Source organism: Podarcis tiliguerta (assembly GCF_965153285.1).
Source record: "Podarcis tiliguerta genome assembly, chromosome: 9".
Classification (NCBI taxonomy): domain Eukaryota; kingdom Metazoa; phylum Chordata; class Lepidosauria; order Squamata; family Lacertidae; genus Podarcis; species Podarcis tiliguerta.
Window position 1 is genome coordinate 60,488,826 of NC_139542.1, and position 21,845 is coordinate 60,510,670.

Genomic DNA, 21,845 nt, shown 5'->3' on the forward strand with positions numbered 1-21,845 from the left:
TCCACATACTAGCACAAATTCCCTGTAGAATGCCTAAGCATGTGCATCTTGCAAGCATGATCAGGGACACTAAAAAAGAGAGAAAGACCCTGCGCACATACAAATTGTACAACATGTGCTCTGCTCGGCAGTCTAGCTGAATGTGTGAAAATTGTGGTTGGATTCTGGAGTCTTCATTATGCATGTTTAGGCACCAGGCAAACAAGTACCTTCAGCTGATTGACATCTAATGCCCTTTTAAATTGTGTTGGGGAGGGGGTGGTTTATTGGATGGTTCTTGTTTTCATTTTTATTACGCATTTTGTGGTTTTATATTGTGATGCTATGTTGTGAACAGCCCTGAGACCTGCGAGTATGGGGCAGTATACAATTTTATTATTATTATTATTATTATTATTATTATTATTATTATTATTAATAATAATAATAAAAGTTAGGTGTGTATGTGTACATATACATTCAATATAATGGATGCGGGTGGCCCTGTGGTCTAAACCAGTGAACCTCTTGGGCTTGCCGATCAGAAGGTCGGTGGTTCAAATCCCCACGATGGAGTGAGCTCCCATTGCTCTGTCCTGGTTCCTGCCAACCTAGCAGTTCGAAAGCATGCCAGTGCAAGTAGATAAATAGGTACCACTGTAGCGGGAAGGTAAATGGCGTCTCTGTGCGCAGTGGTTCCGTCAAGGTGTTCTGCTGTGCCAGAAATGGTTTAGTCATGCTGGCCACATGACCCAGAAAGCTGTCTGTGGACAAACAGGCTCCCTCGGCCTGAAAACGAGATGAGTGCTGCAACCCCATAGTCGCCTTTGACTGGACTTAACCATCCAGGGGTCCTTTACCTTTACCTTTTATAACCCATTCGCCTACTGAACAGGGTTAGTAATAGTTCCTGTACAAGCTAAGCTCTCTTAAAAAATGGATGTTGGTCCAGACCTACGAATCCCCCAATAATTGTGGCACATTGTGATTTAATAACCTTATGATAGTTGCCTGTGAAATGTGGCGAGCTTTGACCTTGCTGCGTGAATTTCAGCTGAATGCATTGGCTACAGTGTGACGAGATCGCTGAGATTGCCCATTGCATTACAGGTAAAGGTAAAGGTACCCCTGCCCGTACGGGCCAGTCTTGACAGACTCTAGGGTTGTGAGCCCATCTCACTCAAAGAGGCCGGGGGCCAGCGCTGTCCGAAGACACTTCCGGGTCATGTGGCCAGCATGACATTGCTGCTCTGGCGAGCCAGAGCCGCACACGGAAATGCCGTTTACCTTCCCGCTAGTAAGCGGTCCCTATTTATCTACTTGCACCCGAGAGTGCTTTCGAACTGCTAGGTTGGCAGGCACTGGGACCGAGCAACGGGAGCGCACCCCGCCGCGGGGATTCGAACCGCCGACCTTTCGATCAGCAAGCCCTAGGCGCTGAGGCTTTAAACCACAGTGCCACCCGTGTCCCTGCCCATTGCATTAAGAGTCATTAATTCCTTCCTGTTTGGTGTTCTACTTGTAGCTCATGCTTTTCATCTTTATGATCAGGCCCTGTGTGCTGCGGTAGTTAAGCAGGACGTATTGGAAACAATGGTGTTGTTGTTTAGCGGAGCAGATGTGATGTGCGCTACCGGAGATCCTGTCTACAGTACTCCGTACTTGTTAGCCAAGAAATCCGGACAAAGGCTGCAGATGGAATTCCTCCACCACAATAAGTTTTCAGGTACGGACCTGAAGTGTATGTGTATAACTGCATGGTGCAATGTATTTTAAAAGATCAAATAATGACAAAAAGGAGAGAATGTGGCAGCACTAAGTCAAAGCACCACTTGCAAAACTCTTTGATGTATATTGGATGCTATGACTGGATTTTTGTAAAAGAGATAAAAATCATGAATCTTGTACGCTTGCAGACCTTTTACAATTGTACCTTGGTTTTCAAACAGTTTAGTTACTGAATGTTTTGGCTCCTGAACGCCGCAAACCTGGAAGTGACTGTTCTGGTTTGCAAACTATTTTTGGAAGCCGAACGTTCCACTGCTTCCAATTGGCTGCAGGAGCTTCCTGCAGCCAATCAGAAGCCCTGCTTTGTTTTCAGAACATTTTGGAAGTCAAAGGGACTTCTGGAACAGATTCCATTTGACATCCAAATCTGACTGTACTTTCCTGGTTTTGGCACCTTGCTGCCTTGGGACGTTTGTGTGTTTGTGTATGTGTGTGTGTGTTTGTGTGTGTGAGAGAGAGAGGAGGCGGGGGGTTGGGGAGAGAGGTAGAAAGAGAAAAAAGAAGGGGCAGAGGGCCTGGATGGAGAAAGAAATTGAGGTATACATCTTTTTTTAATATATTTTATTAAATTCCCACAAATTTCGCATAAAATTCCAACAGCTAATAATTTTTTTTTGTTTCTTTTATCGATACATGTTTCATAGTCACTGAAACAGGCTCTTTTCATTATACGTTTTTGTGACTTTTACAGATTTCCCTAACTATGAAGTTCATTCGGACAATGTTTCCTCTCGAGATTCTTCTTCCTTCCTTTGTGACTATTTGTACAAGGTTTCCTTCAATGCCACAAAGCCGTTTACAGAGAAGAAACTAAAAGAAGGTATTACAGTCTCTTTCCCAATGCTTGACTTGGTTTTTAGAACGTTGGTCAGATTGCAGCTCTTTTCCGTTTTATTTTAGAACGCTAAAGGTAATACGGCGGGAGGGGGGGATGTTGTACATGACAATGCTAGGTATATATTTTCATAGGATGGGCTCTCAAATCTTGACAAGTGGTTTCTTGGAAGAATAGCATTGGTAAGCTTTAAAATATTATAGTGTTCCTTGGCTTTTTTTTAGAAATCTGTTACACATGTATCTTCAGGTAAAGCCTGATTTTTGTGTGTGTGTGTGTGTTTGTGTTTTTGTGAAAGCTATAGCCCCACAATACTGAGCAGGCTTTCTACCATCACCTCTGCCAGCGTAAAATAGATTGACTCTGTCTTGGCCTCTATTTCCAGTGTTCATGGAAAACAAGAGCACCACCTTTTAGCTACTGCATGCTATGATTCAACTGTTCATTTTGCAATCAGCTCCTGTCAGGCTACATGTTTTTTCCTGCAGCTTTCAATTCTTCTAAGTTCAGAGGTGTTTTTTTGCTTTGCCACTTAGGTTTTTCTTTCTTCTATCCGTGTCTGTATAGTTTCGGTAAACCTGAAATTGTCAAAATACGATATTCTGCTTTAAAAAGATCTTCTTATTTGGAAACCCAGCAAGGTTGTGGCAAGTGTTAAAAGGAGGCTGTTTCAGAAAACATTGCTGTCTGCTTTTGATCTATAAACAAGCTGTGTAAACCCATCGATTTATCGGAAGCCTTGGTCAAAATAACACCGATTGGACTTGAATATCCAGATGATCCGGGAGATGAGAGCAAGGCAATTTGTTGCAAATCTGTAGATCCCTGATGGGAGTGGAGGCTTGCATCTGTCTGTATTTGTAGACAAGGCACACATTTCTACATATTTCCACAGCTCTAGATGGGAACAAAAGCATTGCAGGAGCCTATGCCATTTTCACAAGATGCAACCTTGAATTTCCCAGAAGGCATCTCCCTGCTTTGGAATGCCAGTACACCTGGGAATACCTGTGTTTCCTTAGTGCCTGCCTTCCTGCAGCCACTATTTATAGAAGCAGATGGAGGCTGATGTCAGGCTGGTTCCACTTAGATGAACTTCAGAGCCGTCTGTCCTTTCTATGATGGACTATTGAAATGCGCTCTACGTGGGGCTACCTTTGAAGGTGACCAGGAAACTACAATTGATCCAGAATGCGGCAGCTAGACTGATGACTGGGAGTGGCCGCTGAGACCATATAACACCAGTCCTGAAAGACCTACATTGGCTCTTAGTACGTTTCCGGGCACAATTCAAAGTTGGTGCTGACCTTTCAAGCCCTAAACGGCCTCTGCCCGGTATACCTGAAGGAGTGTCTCCACCCCCATCGTTCAGCCCGGACACTGAGGTCCAGTGCTGAGAGCCTTCTGGTGGTTTCTCCCTGTGGGAAGTGAGGTTACAGGAAACCAGGCAGAGGGCCTTCTTGGTAGTGGTGCCCGCCCTGTGGAATACTGTCCCATCAGATGTCAAACAGATAAGAAACTAAACAACCTTTAGAAGACATCTGAAGGAACTTTTGAATGGTTGATGTTTTGTTGTGTTTTTTGATATTCTGTTGGGAGCCGCCCAGATTGTCTGGGGAAACCCAGGCAGATGGGCAGGAATGAATGAACGAATGAATGAATGAATGAATAAATAAATAAAGGCAGCCCTGTTTGTTGTTGTTGTTTAGTCGTTTAGTCGTGTCCGACTCTTCGTGACTCCATGGACCAGAGCACGCCAGGCACTCCTGTTTTCCACTGCCTCCCGCAGCTTGGTCAAACTCATGCTGGTAGCTTCGAGAACACTGTCCAATCATCTCGTCCTCTGTTGTCCCCTTCTCCTTGTGCCCTCCATCTTTTCCAACATCAGAGTCTTTTCCATGGAGTCTTCTCTTCTCATGAGGTGGCCAAAGTATTGGAGCCTCAGCTTCAGGATCTGTCCTTCCAGGGAGCACTCAGGGCTGATTTCTGTCGGAATGGATAGGTTTGATCTTCTTGAAGTCCATAGGACTCTCAAGAGTCTCCTTCAGCTCCACAATTCAAAAGCATCAATTCTTTGGCGATCAGCCTTCTTTATGGCCCAGCTCTCACTTCCATACATCACTACACTTTGCTCTTAGCTTCCCCCCAATCCTGTTACATAACTCTGACCTTTCCCAACACTGTGCATTTGTTGCCTACACTTTTGTTCTATCATGGGAGAGGCCGCAGAACCAGGAGGGCAGCCTGTGTGCTAAGTTCCTCAATTGGAAAAGGGTTAGCTCATGATTACTTGAATTCATCTTTTTGAATCCACCACTGTTTTTGTTGAAAAAAAGCAAGGTGTGGCCACGAGATCATCTGAACATCAGCTTGCCTTTCCCCCTCCTGTGGCCACAAAAGTTTAAGCTGCGTCCCTTCTTCAGTTGACATTCAGTTCCATCAAGTAGATTGGGGAATTGCATGGACATTGGGGGTGGAGTCAGCAGGGATGGTTGGATGTCAATCATAATATCAGCTTACTTACTGGTTGGATGTCTCACATGGCGGGACTTCCTGTTCCTATTTTCCTCTGTGCAGCCTCCCATGCACCCCCAATACCTGTCCAGGGGTGCCATTTTTTGGAGTGTGTGCAGAGAGAGCTGGGGAAAAAAATGGAATTTCCATTGCTTATACATGTGTCCGGGGCTTATCTGAATAGCACTACTATAAAGACCATTAGCTTTTCAGCAAGCGAACCAGCACCTATGGGAAATTATTCATGGCTATTTGAGAAGCTACACACTTTTTAAATACAAGGTGCAGTTCAAATGAGTCCTTAAAAACCATAATGTTTTGTTACCTGGGTGATGGTTAAAGTAAGAAATGGTGCACTACATGTGGCGCAAACATAAATGAACGTTACTTTTATGTTCTCTTGAAGAATTGCGAGGGCAGTTTACTACTGTGTACAGCTACTTTGTCCTTTAAAGCTGTAATATTTATTTGCTAAAGGCCTAAATGTAACAGTCTACATAAGTCTGTTTGCCGAGACATCCTTATTTAGTTGTAATGTGCACCGAGATTGTGGCAAGACCAGACTTTGAAGCTGTTTACTAAAAAAAAGGATGCATGTCTAGGAAGCTCAGTTACATTTTGTTGACTTCTCTCTGTGTGTGCTTGTGCAAATGGGGATCGCATTAGTGTTTTATTTAATGCATTTTGTGGATTTTTGCTTTTGTTTCAAGCTTTTGGTACTACTGAAGCCCTCACAATTTCAATTATTTTTTTTAATCCCAAGTCTGAATCATACCCTTGTCAAAGACTGCAGAGTGCAGAAAATACAACTTCTTTTCCAAAGATTTCCACCTGTATTTTGCAAATTTATTTATTATTTTATTTATTAAATTTCTATACCATCTTGCACCCGAGGAGCACAGGGCGGTTTACAATATAAAAACACAAAAATACATAACATAGTAACAAACCAAAACAATGAACCCCTTCACTAGCAAACACAACAAGCAATAAAACAAAGAGCTAGTTAAAAACAAAAAGCTTAAAGAACAGCACAGTTCTGACTAAAACCATATATAAAATGCTTGGGACTATACGTAGGGTTGCCATATTTTGAAGAGCTAAAAAGAGGACACATTTGCCTACTGCTACTTTTAACTATAAGGGACGCGGGTGGCGCTGTGGGTAAAACCTCAGCATCTAAGGCTTGCCGATCGCATGATCGGCGGTTCGAATCCCTGCGGCGGGGTGAGCTCCTGTCTTTCGGTCCCAGCTCCTGCCCACCTAGCAGTTCGAAAGCACCCCTAAGTGCATGTAGATAAATAGGTACCGCTTTATAGCGGGAAGGTAAACGGCGTTTCCGTGTGCTGCGCTGGTGCTGGCTCGCTAGAGCAGCTTCGTCACACTGGCCACGTGACCCGGAAGTGTCTCCGGACAGCGCTGGCCCTTGGCCTCTTAAGTGAGATGGGCGCACAACCCTAGAGTCGGACACGACTGGCCCGTACGGGTAGGGGTACCTTTACCTTTTTACTTTTAACTATGGATCACTATGATGAAAAAGAGGGCGTGTCCTGGAAAAAAGAGGACACATGGCAACCCTCCTGTATTAAATATAGGAAAGTCTTAATTGTAATGCTAGCACCAGGCATGTCTCCTTGGGAAGGCAATCCAAATGGGTGCCACCACAGAAAAGGCCCCCTCTTTTGTAGCAGCACAATGTCATTTTGTAGCAGCATAATGTCATTAGGGATGTGGGTGGCGCTGTGGGTTAAACCACAGAGCCTAGGACTTGCCGATCAGAAGGTCGGCGGTTCGAATCCCCGCGACGGGGTGAGCTCCCGTTGTTCAGTCCCTGCTCCTGCCAACCTAGTAGTTTGAAAGCATCTCAGCGTGCAAGTAGATAAATAGGTACCGCTCCGGCGGGAAGGTAAACGGTGTTTCCGTGCGCTGCTCTGGTTTGCCAGAAGCGGCTTAGTCATGCTGGCCACATGACCCGGAAGCTGTACGCTGGCTCCCTCGGCCAATAAAACGAGATGAGCGCCACAATCCCAGAGTCGGTCACGACTGGACCTAATGGTCAGGGGTCCCTTTACATTTTAATGTCATTTTGGTAAGAGGAAAACAATTGAAGCCTTTTATAGTATATTGAAAGTTGACATGGACAGAATTTATCTGAGAGCTGATATGAATGATATCGGAGTGGAACTGAATACACACCCTGTCAGATGAGTGTATGCATTTTTCCTCTCCCTTTTGTGATCTGCAGGAGTGACAATGGGAGCTGGTTGAGACTCCACATAAAAATAAACTACATTTCAGATAATAACTACAAATACAGTAGAAATGTTCCAGCCTAGCCAGCCCCGTCTTGTACTAGTTTGTATTTGCAGACATCCTCTTATGACACAGAGCATTCAAGAATGTAGTCCTCTTCTGGCGTCTGAATTGGCCTGGTCAAATCTACCAGCTCATGACTCCGCCGCAGACTTCTTCAACCTGGGGCCTTCGAGAAGTCATTGGACTCCAATTCCCAGCATCCCTGACCATTAGACATGCTGGCTGGGGCTGATGGGAGTTGTAGTCTGAAAAAAATCTGAAGGATACTAATCTAGGCGAGGTTGTTCTTCCACCTCGTTCTCACATCATTCTGCTGCATATGTGGACTAGACCTGTGTGTGCATTGAACAATCTGCATGTATACCAGAGTGGAGATATGTTGAATATCATTTGAGTAGCTCTACATGGTACTTTTACCTGTTATTAAGAAGATAAAACCCTGTCAGCACATTTGCTGTTGCTTTATTTAATTCTTAATTATGTTTCCCGAATTGTGTTTCTTAAAGTGCGTCTCCTCCTCCTTTGAAAACTACCTTTTATTGAATTAATATCACAGATATTAGTTGGCAAAAGAAAATGAAAGCCTTAAGTTTTGCAAGAGTCTTTTTTCAGTATTGCTGTACTTTTCCGTCTATAAGACACCCCCATGTATAGGATGCCACCTCCTGTTTGGGTCTCAAAATTGAGAAAATGGGGGGAGATTGCCAAGAGTTGTTGAGCTTTTTGGGGGGAAGATTGCCCACACTTGTGGAGCTTTATTTGGAGGGGATGCTGAAAATCGCTCACCCGCAGAACCACAGAAGCCAATCACACGGACAGCGAACAAACCGCCAATCATCTGCACGATCACAGAAAGCAAGGGCCAATCACCCACTCAATTGCCCCAGCAGCCAATAGCCGGTGGACCTTGACGCATCCACCATTCACCCACAAACACTCTGCTGATAAACTCCTGCCCACAGCAGCTAACAATCACAATTCCCACCTCTCGACTACCCATGTATAAGACGAGCCCCAGTTTTTGGAATAATTTTTTATGACAATAACCTAGTGTTATACATGGAAAAATATGGAAACTTTGCTATGCACTATTTCCTCGATCTGTAGACTCATGCATCTCCCCTTTCCCCTTTCTAACATAAATGCAGACTGCAATAAGAGATGGTGCGCTTTGGAAAGTCGCTATTTGAGCTACTATGAAAATGAGAAGACCGCCTCCCCCAATGGGATGATTGACCTTAATGAAGTCATCTGCCTGGTCATTCACAAAGCAAACTCCTTTTCACACTTGGGGTAAGTTCTGGATCATCCCCAAAAACCCTCTTAAATAATCTTATTTGAAAGATATCCTCCCCAAAGCACGGTTGGTTTGGAGACTTGGTAAACAAATATTTATCCCCTGCTCTTGTTGCATGTGCTGCTTCCCTCCCATCTATAGCTGCTGGCTTCAAGAGCTGCTGTGACTACATTCTCCTTGCTTTTCCCGAGATCCCTCTAGGCCTTTTAAAACCAGAACTGGCAGCTGAGATAGCCTAACGCTGCTCTCTCCAGATGGGGAAGCAGAATGCAGAGCTATGATGCAGACACCTATTCCAAAACATAGAAGATAATGTGTTTGTAGGGGCGGCATGGAGGGACAGTTACAGAGAAGAATTGGCAAGGGTTATTTAACTCTTCCTGCACTGACCGATTTGCCACCTGCAAAATGACCCTCCCCTCCAATGTAAGAAACACCCTTTCTCGCTTAATTCAGCTTTCGGAGCTTAGCTGGAGAAATAAAGCGGTCTGGGGAATGTTTACGGAAGAGAATGGGCAAGCAGAATAATACTCAGAATAATGCTGCAGGAGAAGAGGAATGCAGATTTGATTTATAGCAGGAGTTTGAGTCCCAGCTCAGAGATAGGTGAACAAAGGAATTGGGCAGTGTTAGAAAAAGGGGGAAGGGAACTGTGGTAGGGCAGCCAGCTGACACATTGTCACTGGAAAGTATTTCTGATCCCCCTTCTCCCAGAACGCAACATTTGTTTAAGAGTATAGGAACAAAGGGCTCAAAGGCATTTGACCAGAAGGAGCCATCGTCAGAGAAGGTGCTGTTGCTAGGAAAAAGGGAGGAGGAGCCCAGTTTGGGCAATGCCATGTTAAGGCTGGTTGTGTTCTTTTGTCTCTTGCTATTAGGACTGAATGGGACGCGGGTGGCGCTGTGGGTTAAACCACAGAGCCTAGGACTTGCTGATCAGAAGGTCGGCGGTTCGAATCCCCGCGACGGGGTGAGCTCCTGTTGCTTGGTCCCTGCTCCTGCCAACCTAGCAGTTCGAAAGCACATCAAAGTGCAAGTAGATAAATAGGTACCGCTCCAGCGGGAAGGTAAACGGCGCTTCCATGTGTGCTGCTCTGGTTCGCCAGAAGCGGCTTAGTCATACTGGCTACATGACCCGGAAGCTATATGCCGGCTCCCTTGGCCAATAAAGTGAAATGAGCGCCGCAACCCCAGAGTCAGCCATGACTGGACCTAAGGGTCAGGGGTCCTTTACCTTTTATTAGGAGTGAATAAAACTCATTAAAAAAGGCCTCTCCTTGTTTTCTCTGCTCATGCTGCAACCAGGGGAGGAATAGCTTCCCGAAGCCTTGGCAGTGCCTTGACATGCCCCTTTACGATTCAGAATCAGAATTGTAGAGTTGGAAGGGTCATCTAGTCCAAGCCCCTGCAATGCAGGAATATTTTTGCCCAACATGGGGCTTGATCCTGCAACCCTCAAAGTCTCATGCTCTACCAGCTGTCTCATGCTCTATCAACTGAGCTACCCCAGGGGATTCAAGAAATTTTGATCTACCTTCAACTTTGAATAACCCGAGTGGCAGTTCAATTAACAAATATACTGAATACTCAACTTCACCCACCCACAACCCATTAGTCCCATCTTCTTCTCTTTTAAACTTGCATATCCTCCTACCACTTACCTGTCATCCATTCCCTCTTCGTTAAACAGTCAGAAGAGCGATTAATTTTATATTGTTTAAAAACACATAAACCATAAATAAAACCTTTTAGTTGGTGTCACTCTTACAACCTGCTTTCCCCCTTTTCAGTTATGAGTATAATGCAGGGAAATCTGGGGGAATAATTGAAACGTTTGTTACTTCGCTTTTATGAGGATTATACTAAATAGAATTGACTCTCCTTGTCCTTGGTGGTTTTAGAGCTATATTTGCCTTTGAAATCTACTTACTGTCAGAACGTGTGTTTCTCTTCTGTGCTGAAGCTGCGCATACTCAAAGAAAATGGACTCGGGCAATTGCTAAGGTAATTATCCATTCCAGATAAGTCAAGAGCGTTTGCACTGAGTGTGAAGTTGGCACTATTAGCTTAGAATCTTGGGAGAAACCAGGTTTCAGTACAAGTGAATTTGGATCTGGAGAATGTGGAAATGTGTTTCCGCCCACAACTTCTTAATGGAAAATATCTGTTGTTACAATTGCTTCTGAAGCAGGCGTAAAACATAGATCAGAATTCAAGCTTTTTTTAAAAAAAAACAATAATCTTGAATTTTAAGGTAATAACTGTACAGTGGTACCTCGGGTTAAGTACTTAATTCGTTCTGGAGGTCCGTACTTAACCTGAAACTGTTCTTAACCTGAAGCACCACTTTAGCTAATGGGGCCTCCTGCTGCTGCTGTGCCGCTGGAACACGATTTCTGTTCTTATCCTGATGCAAAGTTCTTAACCTGAAGCACTATTTCTGGGTTAGCGGAGTGTGTAACCTGAAGCGTATGTAACCCGAGGTACCACTGTATTCAAAAGCATTGGTTGAACACATTAAGGGGAATCAGGTTGAGGAGGCACTGATTTCTGATGTCTCTAAATATTGATTTCCTCCAACCCTCATTGCTTAAAAACAAACAAACCCTGCTATTTAACAAATGCCCAAGTCCTCTGGTCGAGGTCATCTAAAGACTGAGTTGCAGTATCATCAGTATAGTTCTGCTAATTGTTTTTCTATGCTGGTTTTTACTGTGCTTAAAAAAATTCTGTTGTGTGTCATTTTTATTTTTAAGCAACCTTGAGCCTCTGATATATGTGATGTAAAGTCAAGCTATAATTATTTTAAAGTTAAGAAATAGGCCATGGACCATTTCAATATTTGGGAAGTAAAGTCAATCTGAATTTTACTTATAACTCATACGGCATTTAGTGCAGGGCCGGATTTAGGTTTGATGAGGCCCTAAGCTACTGAAGGTAATGGGGCCCTTTGTATGTCCAGCTGTCCTTTGTCAACAACAAATTGTCGCTGTTTTTTGTTTTGAATATATGCTATGTGGTAATTTATGGACCTAATAGGTATCTAAAGCCATTGCACATCACAAAATATGTATTTTATCAAAGTAATTGTTGAACTGAAATACAATTAAGAAGTATATTTTTGGTGGGTGCGGCAAGAGAGTGGGACCCTAAGCTATAGCTTGTTTAGCTTATACGTAAATCCGGCACTGATTTAGTTTCTAGTATTGATTTTTATGCTCACTTATTTTCTTTATTTTCGTTTGGAATAGCACTTTGTACCCATCGCTGGCAAATGTCTTTTGGAGAGGGACTACGATCTGATTGGCCAGCTGTACTACAAAGACTGCCAGAACCTTGATAACTGGAAGAAAGGCTGGTTTGCTGTAGAGAAGTCAAACCTGTATTTTTGCCTGGAACCGGAAAACTCTCAGGAGGATTCCATGTATCTACGGAGGCTCCAGGAGTTAAGTAAGACTTTGGAAACATCATGGGTTAAAAGCTAGTTCATAGAACTTTACTTGCTTGAAGGGCAAGACACACAGAGATGCTGTGTGTGTCTCTCTGTGTGTGTTGGCATAATAAACTTCCATAACTGGGTATCCAGTGGTATGGGAGTCACTTCTCTGTAACTTCTTCCCACTCTTCTTGAGCAATGCATGGATAAAGGAAATGTGGGCAAGGCCAATGACGTAGCTTCTTCCTGCACGATGTCATTCTCAGAGTATTGAGCAACATTCACATGAGAAGGAACCGATTACAATAATACCCAAATTTCCAAACTATGACAAAGTGACTCTCACACTGATATGGTAATGGGTGAACTGTGTGAGATGATAGATAGATAGATAGATAGATAGATAGATAGATAGATAGATATAGTAGATCTATAAATAGATAGATGTACATCCACACACACACATATTTTGGTATCATGAATGAAGATTTCATCTAGTCCAACTCCCTGCACTGCACAAATCTCAACTAAAGCACCCATGACAGATGACCATCAAACCTCTGCTTAAAAACCTCCAAGGAAGGAGAGTTCACCAAATTCCAAGGGACTTATTAGTTTCTTGTCCCACTATAGAAATGCTAATTTACTCAGCTGGTCTAAATCATTGCATTATCACCAATTGTTCCTGCTAGGAAGTGGAAGTTTGCATACGGTTGGGCTCCAACTGAATTGCCACAGGGTGTACTTTTTGAATTCCACTGCCATAGAACCCCAACCTTTATGTACCCATCTCCCATTTTACACCCTTGTATATAGTTCCCAACCTAAGAGCTGAAATCTTTCTGTTGACTTCACTTGACTGTCCTTAATAGGAAACATATTCATTGCTTTACTTGTCTTCATTATTACTCACAGAGAGGGCTGCTTGTTTCACCTTTACTAGATGCCGGCTTCCATTTAATGCTTACCCAGAGACTAATGATTATTAAAGCAGATTTCCAGGCTCAGCTGCTGTTGCTGTTTTGCAGTATAACTTCCAAAAGATTGATTCTGCTTTTTTAAAATGCTGTGTGTCTGTTTTAAACTCCCATTAGGCAATTGTAAATGGTTTGGTTTCTTTGTCCATTTTTCAGCAATCAGCAGCATAATCCAAAACGGAGAAAAAATAGATGTCCTGCTTTTGGTTGAGAAAGGAAGGTAAGGGATGGTTAGGCAAAAATGCGTATCTCCTATATCCAAAATCTTATTCCAGATTCAGAATTGCTTTTCTATCATATCTATCTATCTATCTATCTATCTATCTATCTATCTATCTATCTATCATCTATCTATCTATCTATCTATCATCTATCTATCATCTATCTATCTATCTATCTACCAATCATCTATCTGTCTGTCTATCTATCTATCTATCATCTATCTATCTATCTATCTATTGTCTGTCTGTCTAACTAACTATGTATATCTATATCTATATTATCTATATCTATACCTATATATCTATATCTATCATCTATCATCTATCTATCATCTATCTATCTATCTATCTATCTATCATCTATCTATCTATCTATCTATCATCTATCTATCTATCTATCTATCATCTATTATCTATCAGCATCTATCTATCATCTATTTCTATCTATCTATCTAATCTATCTATCATCTATCGTCTGTCTATCTATCTATCTCTATCTCTATCATCTCTATCTCTATCTCTATCTCTATTTCTACCTCTATCATCTCTATCTCTATCTCTATCTATATCTCTATATATCTATATTTATCATCAGCATCTATCTATCATCTATATCTATCCATCTATCATCTATCTATCATCTACCTACCTATCTATCTACACACTGTATTCTAAAATCCAGTGGGGCAGACATATTATCTTCCATGCATGTCTGGAAGAAAAAAATTGGGTATGTCGTATTTTCATATGAGAAAATGATGCTCTCAGCCTTCACCTCTGTTTTCGCATGCATCACATAATTAATGTTGATGTGGAGGTGATGGGTCTAGACCCCACCCACAGCCATCATTTTGCTATAACATCCAACACCCATGCATTGTTGTAAGATTTGTGAACAGAAGCAGAAATACACATCTCATGAACTGCTTCTGGGTGCACAATGTCCAGATGTTGTGAGGGCAGGGCTCATGCAGCAGGGTCCACATAATGTACTGCATGCATGAATAGGACTATAAAGCAATTCTTGCATCATCGATAATTATTGTGGCAGTTAGGCCCAATCTATTAATCCCTTTTGCTTTAAAGATGTCAATGAACATGAGGATATGCAGCTTGTCCACCCCACATATGCATTTTGAAGTGAAACCTTTGCATCAGGATAACTGACATAATGAAACTAGCTTTCTTTACCTTCTACTTATTATTAATATGGTATTATGAGCATGTATGAAAGTTTGAAGAATAATGTGATAAAAAAGGCTGGTTCTGGACCTTGCAAGCTAAGTTTAAGGATGAAGGAAGTTTTTGCCTGACTCTAAGGGGTTAATTAGCTCATCTATGCTAGGATGTCTATGTTACCATCTAATGTGGTTTTTGTACTTTCACGGGTAATTATCACTGTACATTTCTGCATTTTTTGCATTTCCTTTCCTTCTGACCTCCCTGTTAACTGCTCACCCTGGCCCCAACTCTCTCTCTCTCTCTCTCTCTCTCTCTGATACTGATGTGTCTGTCGTATGTATGTATGTATGTATGTATGTATCATCTATCTATATCTATCTATCTATCTATCTATCATCTATCATCTATCTATCATCTATCTATCATCTATCATCTATCTATCATCTATCTATCATCTATCATCTATCATCTATCATCTATCATCATCTATCATCTATCATCTATAATCATCTATCATCTATCTGTCTGTCTGTCTGTCTATATCATCTATCTATCATCTATCTATCATCTATCTATCTATCTATCTATCTATCTATCTATCATCTATCTGTCTACATCTATCTATCATCTATCTATCTATATCTATCTATCATCTATCTATCAATCTATCTATCATCTATCTATCATCTATCTATCTATCTATCTATCTATCATCTATCTATCTATCAATCATCTATCTGTCTGTCTATCTATCTATCTATCATCTATCTATCTATCTATCTATTGTCTGTCTGTCTAACTAACTATGTATATCTATATCTATATTATCTATATCTATACCTATATATCTATATCTATCATCTATCTATCATCTATCTATCTATCTATCTATCTATCTATCTATCATCTATCTATCTATCTATCTATCTATCATCTATCTATCTATCTATCTATCTATCTATCATCTATCTATCTATCTATCTATCATCTATCATCTATTATCTATCAGCATCTATCTATCATCTATTTCTATCTATCTATCTAATCTATCTATCATCTATCGTCTGTCTATCTATCTATCTCTATCTCTATCATCTCTATCTCTATCTCTATCTCTACCTCTATCATCTCTATCTCTATCTCTATCTATATCTCTATATATCTATATCTATCATCAGCATCTATCTATCATCTATATCTATCCATCTATCATCTATCTATCATCTACCTACCTATCTATCTACACACTGTATTCTAAAATCCAGTGGGGCAGACATATTATCTTCCATGCATGTCTGGAAGAAAAAAATTGGGTATGTCGTATTTTCATATGAGAAAATGATGCTCTCAGCCTTCACCTCTGTTTTCGCATGCATCACATAATTAATGTTGATGTGGAGGTGATGGGTCTAGACCCCACCCACAGCCATCATTTTGCTATAACATCCAACACCCATGCATTGTTGTAAGATTTGTGAACAGAAGCAGAAATACACATCTCATGAACTGCTTCTGGGTGCACAATGTCCAGATGTTGTGAGGGCAGGGCTCATGCAGCAGGGTCCACATAATGTACTGCATGCATGAATAGGACTATAAAGCAATTCTTGCATCATCGATAATTATTGTGGCAGTTAGGCCCAATCTATTAATCCCTTTTGCTTTAAAGATGTCAATGAACATGAGGATATGCAGCTTGTCCACCCCACATATGCATTTTGAAGTGAAACCTTTGCATCAGGATAATTGACATAATGAAACTAGCTTTCTTTACCTTCTACTTATTATTAATATGGTATTATGAGCATGTATGAAAGTTTGAAGAATAATGTGATAAAAAAGGCTGGTTCTGGACCTTGCAAGCTAAGTTTAAGGATGAAGGAAGTTTTTGCCTGACTCTAAGGGGTTAATTAGCTCATCTATGCTAGGATGTCTATGTTACCATCTAATGTGGTTTTTGTACTTTCACGGGTAATTATCACTGTACATTTCTGCATTTTTTGCATTTCCTTTCCTTCTGACCTACCTGTTAACTGCTCACCCTGGCCCCAACTCTCTCTCTCTCTCTGATACTGATGTGTCTGTCGTATGTATGTATGTATGTATGTATGTATCATCTATCTATATCTATCTATCTATCTATCTATCTATCTATCTATCTATCTATCATCTATCATCTATCATCTATCTATCATCTATCTATCATCTATCATCATCTATCATCTATCATCTATAATCATCTATCATCTATCTGTCTGTCTGTCTGTCTATATCATCTATCTATCATCTATCTATCTATCTATCTATCTATCTATCTATCTATCTATCATCTATCTGTCTACATCTATCTATCATCTATCTATCTATATCTATCTATCATCTATCTATCTATCATCTATCTATCTATCTATCTATCATCTATCTATCTATCATCTATCTATCTATCATCTATCCTCCCCCTCTCTTGCTCATACCAATGTCTGACTGTCATCTATGTATGTATCATCTATGTATGTATCATCTATCTATCTATCTATCTATCATCTATCTATCTATCTATCTATCTATCATCTATCTATCATCTATCTATCTCTCTATCTATCTTATCTATCTATCTATCATCTATCTATCTATCTATCATCTATCTATCTATCATCTATCTATCTATCTATCTATCTATCTATCATCTATCTATCTATCATCTATCTATCTATCATCTATCTATCTATCTATCTATCTATCATCTATCTATCATCTATCTATCTATCATCTATCTATATCTATCTATCATCTATCATCTATCATCATCTATCATCTATCTATCACCTCTCTCTCTCTCTCTCTCTCTCTCTCTCTCACACACACACACACACACAGACAACCCTGCAACTCACAATAATATTTCCTTCTTCTGATGAAGTGTACAATAGTCTACAAAAGCTTATCTCATTATAATTTTGTTAGCCTTTGAGGGTTCAGCTAGTTTCTTAGATTTGCCTTGGTTGTTGGCCAGGCAGTTCTGAAGTAATCAACTATGTAAATGTGTTGGGAATACAAAGAAAGATAATGCTTATCCACACTATGTAAATACTGCATTAAAATGCAGCTTAACAAAATAAATATTCTGGATTGCAAGTTTCTAGAGTCTTTTTTTTAAAAAAAGAAAGAAATAATCAAGCGCAGTCAGGCCCTTGATCTAGCCAGCATGGTCTGCTCCAACTGTGTGATAGCAACTCTCCAAGGTCTCAGCCTTGTTTCTCAAGCTCCATTGAACTGGAAATGGCAGAGATTGAAGTCTGGACCTTTTGCATTCCAACTTAGGTGCTCTCCTTCTGGGTTTTTGTTCCTCTAAAGTAGGAATGGGAACCTGAGACCATCCAGAAATGGCTGGACTTCAACTCCCACCAGACCCACCCAGCCTCACCAATAGTGAGAGATGATGAGAGCTGGAGTCCACCAATGTTGAAGGACGCAGGGGCAGAGGCTCCCCATCCCTCTTTTGAAGATATCCCGTGCAGCCCTTTCATGTGAACATATGTAGCTACTTTACAGGTGTCTTGGTATTTTCTGCTCAAGGACAGAGCATGGTAAACCTACACCAGGAGCATGCCTGATGTTAATGAGTCCCGTTGGGGCAGGCGACAGACAAATTCTAAAATGCTGCCCTGAGGTAGACATTGCTGAGATTTGTCTTGTGTTCGGCTGCACTTTTTTGCTATGCAAATTGTAATATCCGTTTTTGTGAGCCTAGCAAAATGAAAACCACCTTCTCACTGCTGCAGCCAGTCTAATTATTAGTAGGTGTGTGTGTGTGTGTGTGTGTGTGTGTGTGTGTGTGGAGGCTTTATAGCTTCTTGTTTTGGAACTATGAAGGTGTTGCTGGAATGGGTATTAAACTGAGTGGGTATAATGCATGGAACGTGTATTGGCTGAGATGTATATTTTGGATGTTGTTGTTGTTTAGCCGTTTAATCGTGTCCAACTCTTCATGACCCCATGGACCAGAGCACGCCAGGTACTCCTCTCTTCCACTGCCTCCCGCAGTTTGGTCAAACTCATGCTGGTAGCTTCAAGAACACCATCCAACCATCTCGTCCTCTGTTGTCCCCTTCTCCTTGTGCCCTCCATCTTTCCCAACATCAGGGTCTTTTCCAGGGAGTCTTCTCTTCTCATGAGGTGGCCAAAGTATTGGAGTCTCAACTTCAGGATCTGTCCTTCCAGTGAGCACTCAGGGCTGATTTCCTTCAGAATGGAGAGGTTTGATCTTCTTGCAGTCCATGGGACTCTCAAGAGTCTCCTCCAGCACCATAATTCAAAAGCCTTTGCTTTTGAATTATATTTTGGATAACTTGGAATAAAAGGTGGACCAAATTGCTTTATTGCTACAAAATGGCTTCTTGAGAGCTGTTGTTGTTGTGTAGCTAAAATGTCTGGTAGAGAAACTGGTTCAAATCCCCAAGTATCCATGAAGTTCACTAGCTGACATCTCTCAATCTAACACAAGGTTGCTGTGAGAATATCTGTCGTGTTTGTGTGTGTGGCGGGGAGACAAATATATGCCATCTTTGAGTTCCTTGAAGGAAAGGTGGGATATAAATATTAGATTAATATAATCCTTTCTTCAGTACTTTAAATCCTTCCCACACTTAAAAGGTTGAATGCACATCATACATTTAAAGCACATCTTCCCGTCCTGGGAACTGAAGCGTATCCCTGACAGAGCTACAATTCCCAGTAACCTAGCAAAGCTCATCTCCTAGGATTTGTTGGGTGCATATGTGATAGAAATGTACATTATGTATGCAGCCTAAATCTCTTACTGCAAAATGTGAACTTCCATTGTTCTCTTCATATACATAGCAGTTTTCTGGTCAGAAAATGAAATTCTTCTGACCTTCCATTTCCTGTGAATCTTGGACATCTGAAAAGTGTAATTTGAGGTTTCTGTTCAGTTCTTTCTTAACCCATAGGATAAATCCTCCTGTTTTTCTGCATTTTTTCTTTTCACACTGCATACACTTGACTTTGAAAGAGAGGAACAGCGCATTATGTTGGAAATTCAGAGAGAAGCTCCTCTAACACTTCAGTAACCTTCTGAAACCCTTTGCAAGGAAAGCCTTGCAAAGAAATAAGTGTTATCTGACTTCAGCGGCTGCCTTGGGTGTCTAACTGTATTTCCCCACCACCACCGAAAAGCCCCCCCCCCCCCACGTCCACTGTGTGACAAGCCAGCTTAACAGTTTCTCATACAGTTCAAGAGCGCTATTCACTGAGCTATACAGTCAAACCTCAGTTGTCGAATGTAATCCGTTCCAGAAGACAGTTCGACTTCCAAAATGTTCAGCAACCGAGGCGTGGCTTCCAATTGGTTGCAAGAGCTTATTGCACTAGAGCAGAAGCCTCATCGGACATTCGAGTTCTGAGGAACGTTAGAAAACCGGAACATTTCGCTTCCAGGTTTTCGACATTCGGGAACCGAAAAGTTCAAAAGTGGAGTCGTTCGAGAACTGAGGTTTGACTTTAGAAGCTGTTTGACCACAACACATGGGTGCTTTGGAAGGAGTTGCATTGGGGTTTATGTGGTAGCTTGGTCAGGTTTTCTGTACCCTTTCCAGATTGATGTGCATGTAGAGAAAAGGACTCGCATATCTAGAACCGAGCACATCTCTTGGCTGGTTGTATTGAGAAATACTTTTTCAATGAACCAGTTTGACTGGGGTGGAGAATCTGAGGGGAGACTTCACAGAGGGGATTGGAGTTATAGCAGATAGAGACTCTCCAGAGGTTATACTGTTTCTGACACCTGACACTTCTTGTCAGAATTCAAAGCAGCTTGAGGCATTGTTCAGTTGAAGAGAGTTATACCGGTTGCTGGAATCACATTGTGAGTAAGTTGGATATAAGAGCTTTATAAATAACCACATACATCTTGAATAACTCCCTCTCTCTTACACATCCACCTACCCTCTCACGGGACTAAATCTATTGTTGATTCTATTTCCTGACCCTAAGTGGTGAATTTCCTCAGAAAACACATTGGCAGAGTAAAAAGAAAAAGAAAATAAAGTTTCATGTGTTCACTTCCTCAGTTGTTTGATGGATATTTATTATACTTTACTTTTGCTGATGATCTCACTTAGTTATTCCTGAGTGTATCTATTCTGCACAATGTCATACTATCTTATGGGATCTAGCATCTTAAATCTTATCAACCATTGATTCATTTTTGTGCCTCTGTAGATATTGAGAATTTCAGCAAGATTACAAGGGGTACTATGATTCAAAAGGCTTAAAATAGCCCCCAAATGCAGATGATGTGGAAATAATACATTTTTAATGAAGGGCAATAAAAGCTTATATATCCAAGAGGAGTATTGAGTAAATTTATCAAAATCATGAATTTTTAGAGTATTTGTTGTCTAAACTGCATTTTGACATTCATGCAAATTTCCATGTCAAGTAGGGATGGAGGGAAAAATCAAAATTATTTTGCCTTTTCATGGGAGACTACCTTTTCCTTTTCCTTTTCTTTTATTGATATTCAAGAAAGGAAACAACAAGACAAGAATACAAACAAAACAGTGATAAAGACAATATTAATTACAAATCAATAAAGCAAAAAAATGGTCCTTGGACTATAGACCCGACCTCCCGTCCATTCCTTGTTTCAATTATCTATTATTTGTTGCCAAAACACATTTTTGTCTTAAATTAACTAATCACCGATTTATCTTAAATTTCACATCTTTCTTAAATCTACTACTAAAGTTATTCAAATGCTGCGACCAAGTTTAAACTACTGTAGTTGTTTTTCAAATAAACTTTGAAGACTAGCATTTTGAAGTAAATTCCTGTTTTGGTTTGTTCTTTATTTTTTCTGATAAACTATCTAGCCCCACCTAATCTGTTAACTTTTGGATCCATTCATGGGTAGAGGGGATTCCATCACTCTTCCACTTTGTAGCGATAAGAACTCTTGCTGCCACTGTGGCGTATAAAAGTATACTCTTCATTTTTTGCGGGATATCTGAATCTGTGATCCCCAGGAGATAAGCTTCTGGTTTTCTCTTAAAGGAAGTCTTTATTATTTTTTGTATTTCTAAGTGGATACACTCCCAAAATGCCTGGATTTTTTTTTTAAATAGCCACATGTGCCTGATTTATCTCTACACCTCCAGCACTTTGGAGTCTACCTTTTGCACAATCTTCGAACCGATATGTGAACCAAACTGTTAACCTTTAAAATCCAAACAGTACATACACAATGCATATCTTAGAGGAAAATCTCCATAAAAATGCA

At 40.9% G+C, this 21,845-nt stretch overlaps 1 protein-coding gene across 3 annotated transcripts in view; it reads left to right on the forward strand.

The window, feature by feature from the left end:
• Window positions 1-21,845, forward strand: part of ARAP2 (ArfGAP with RhoGAP domain, ankyrin repeat and PH domain 2) — a 123,161-nt gene that overhangs the window by 61,132 nt on the left and 40,184 nt on the right. For all 3 annotated transcript variants that reach the window (XM_083457959.1, XM_083457961.1, XM_083457960.1), the window contains 6 exons: window positions 1,531-1,705; window positions 2,459-2,587; window positions 8,581-8,725; window positions 10,631-10,733; window positions 11,981-12,179; window positions 13,299-13,362. In XM_083457959.1, coding sequence (XP_083314085.1) covers window positions 1,531-1,705; window positions 2,459-2,587; window positions 8,581-8,725; window positions 10,631-10,733; window positions 11,981-12,179; window positions 13,299-13,362 — 815 coding nt within the window. The remainder of the gene's footprint in view (window positions 1-1,530; window positions 1,706-2,458; window positions 2,588-8,580; window positions 8,726-10,630; window positions 10,734-11,980; window positions 12,180-13,298; window positions 13,363-21,845) is intronic.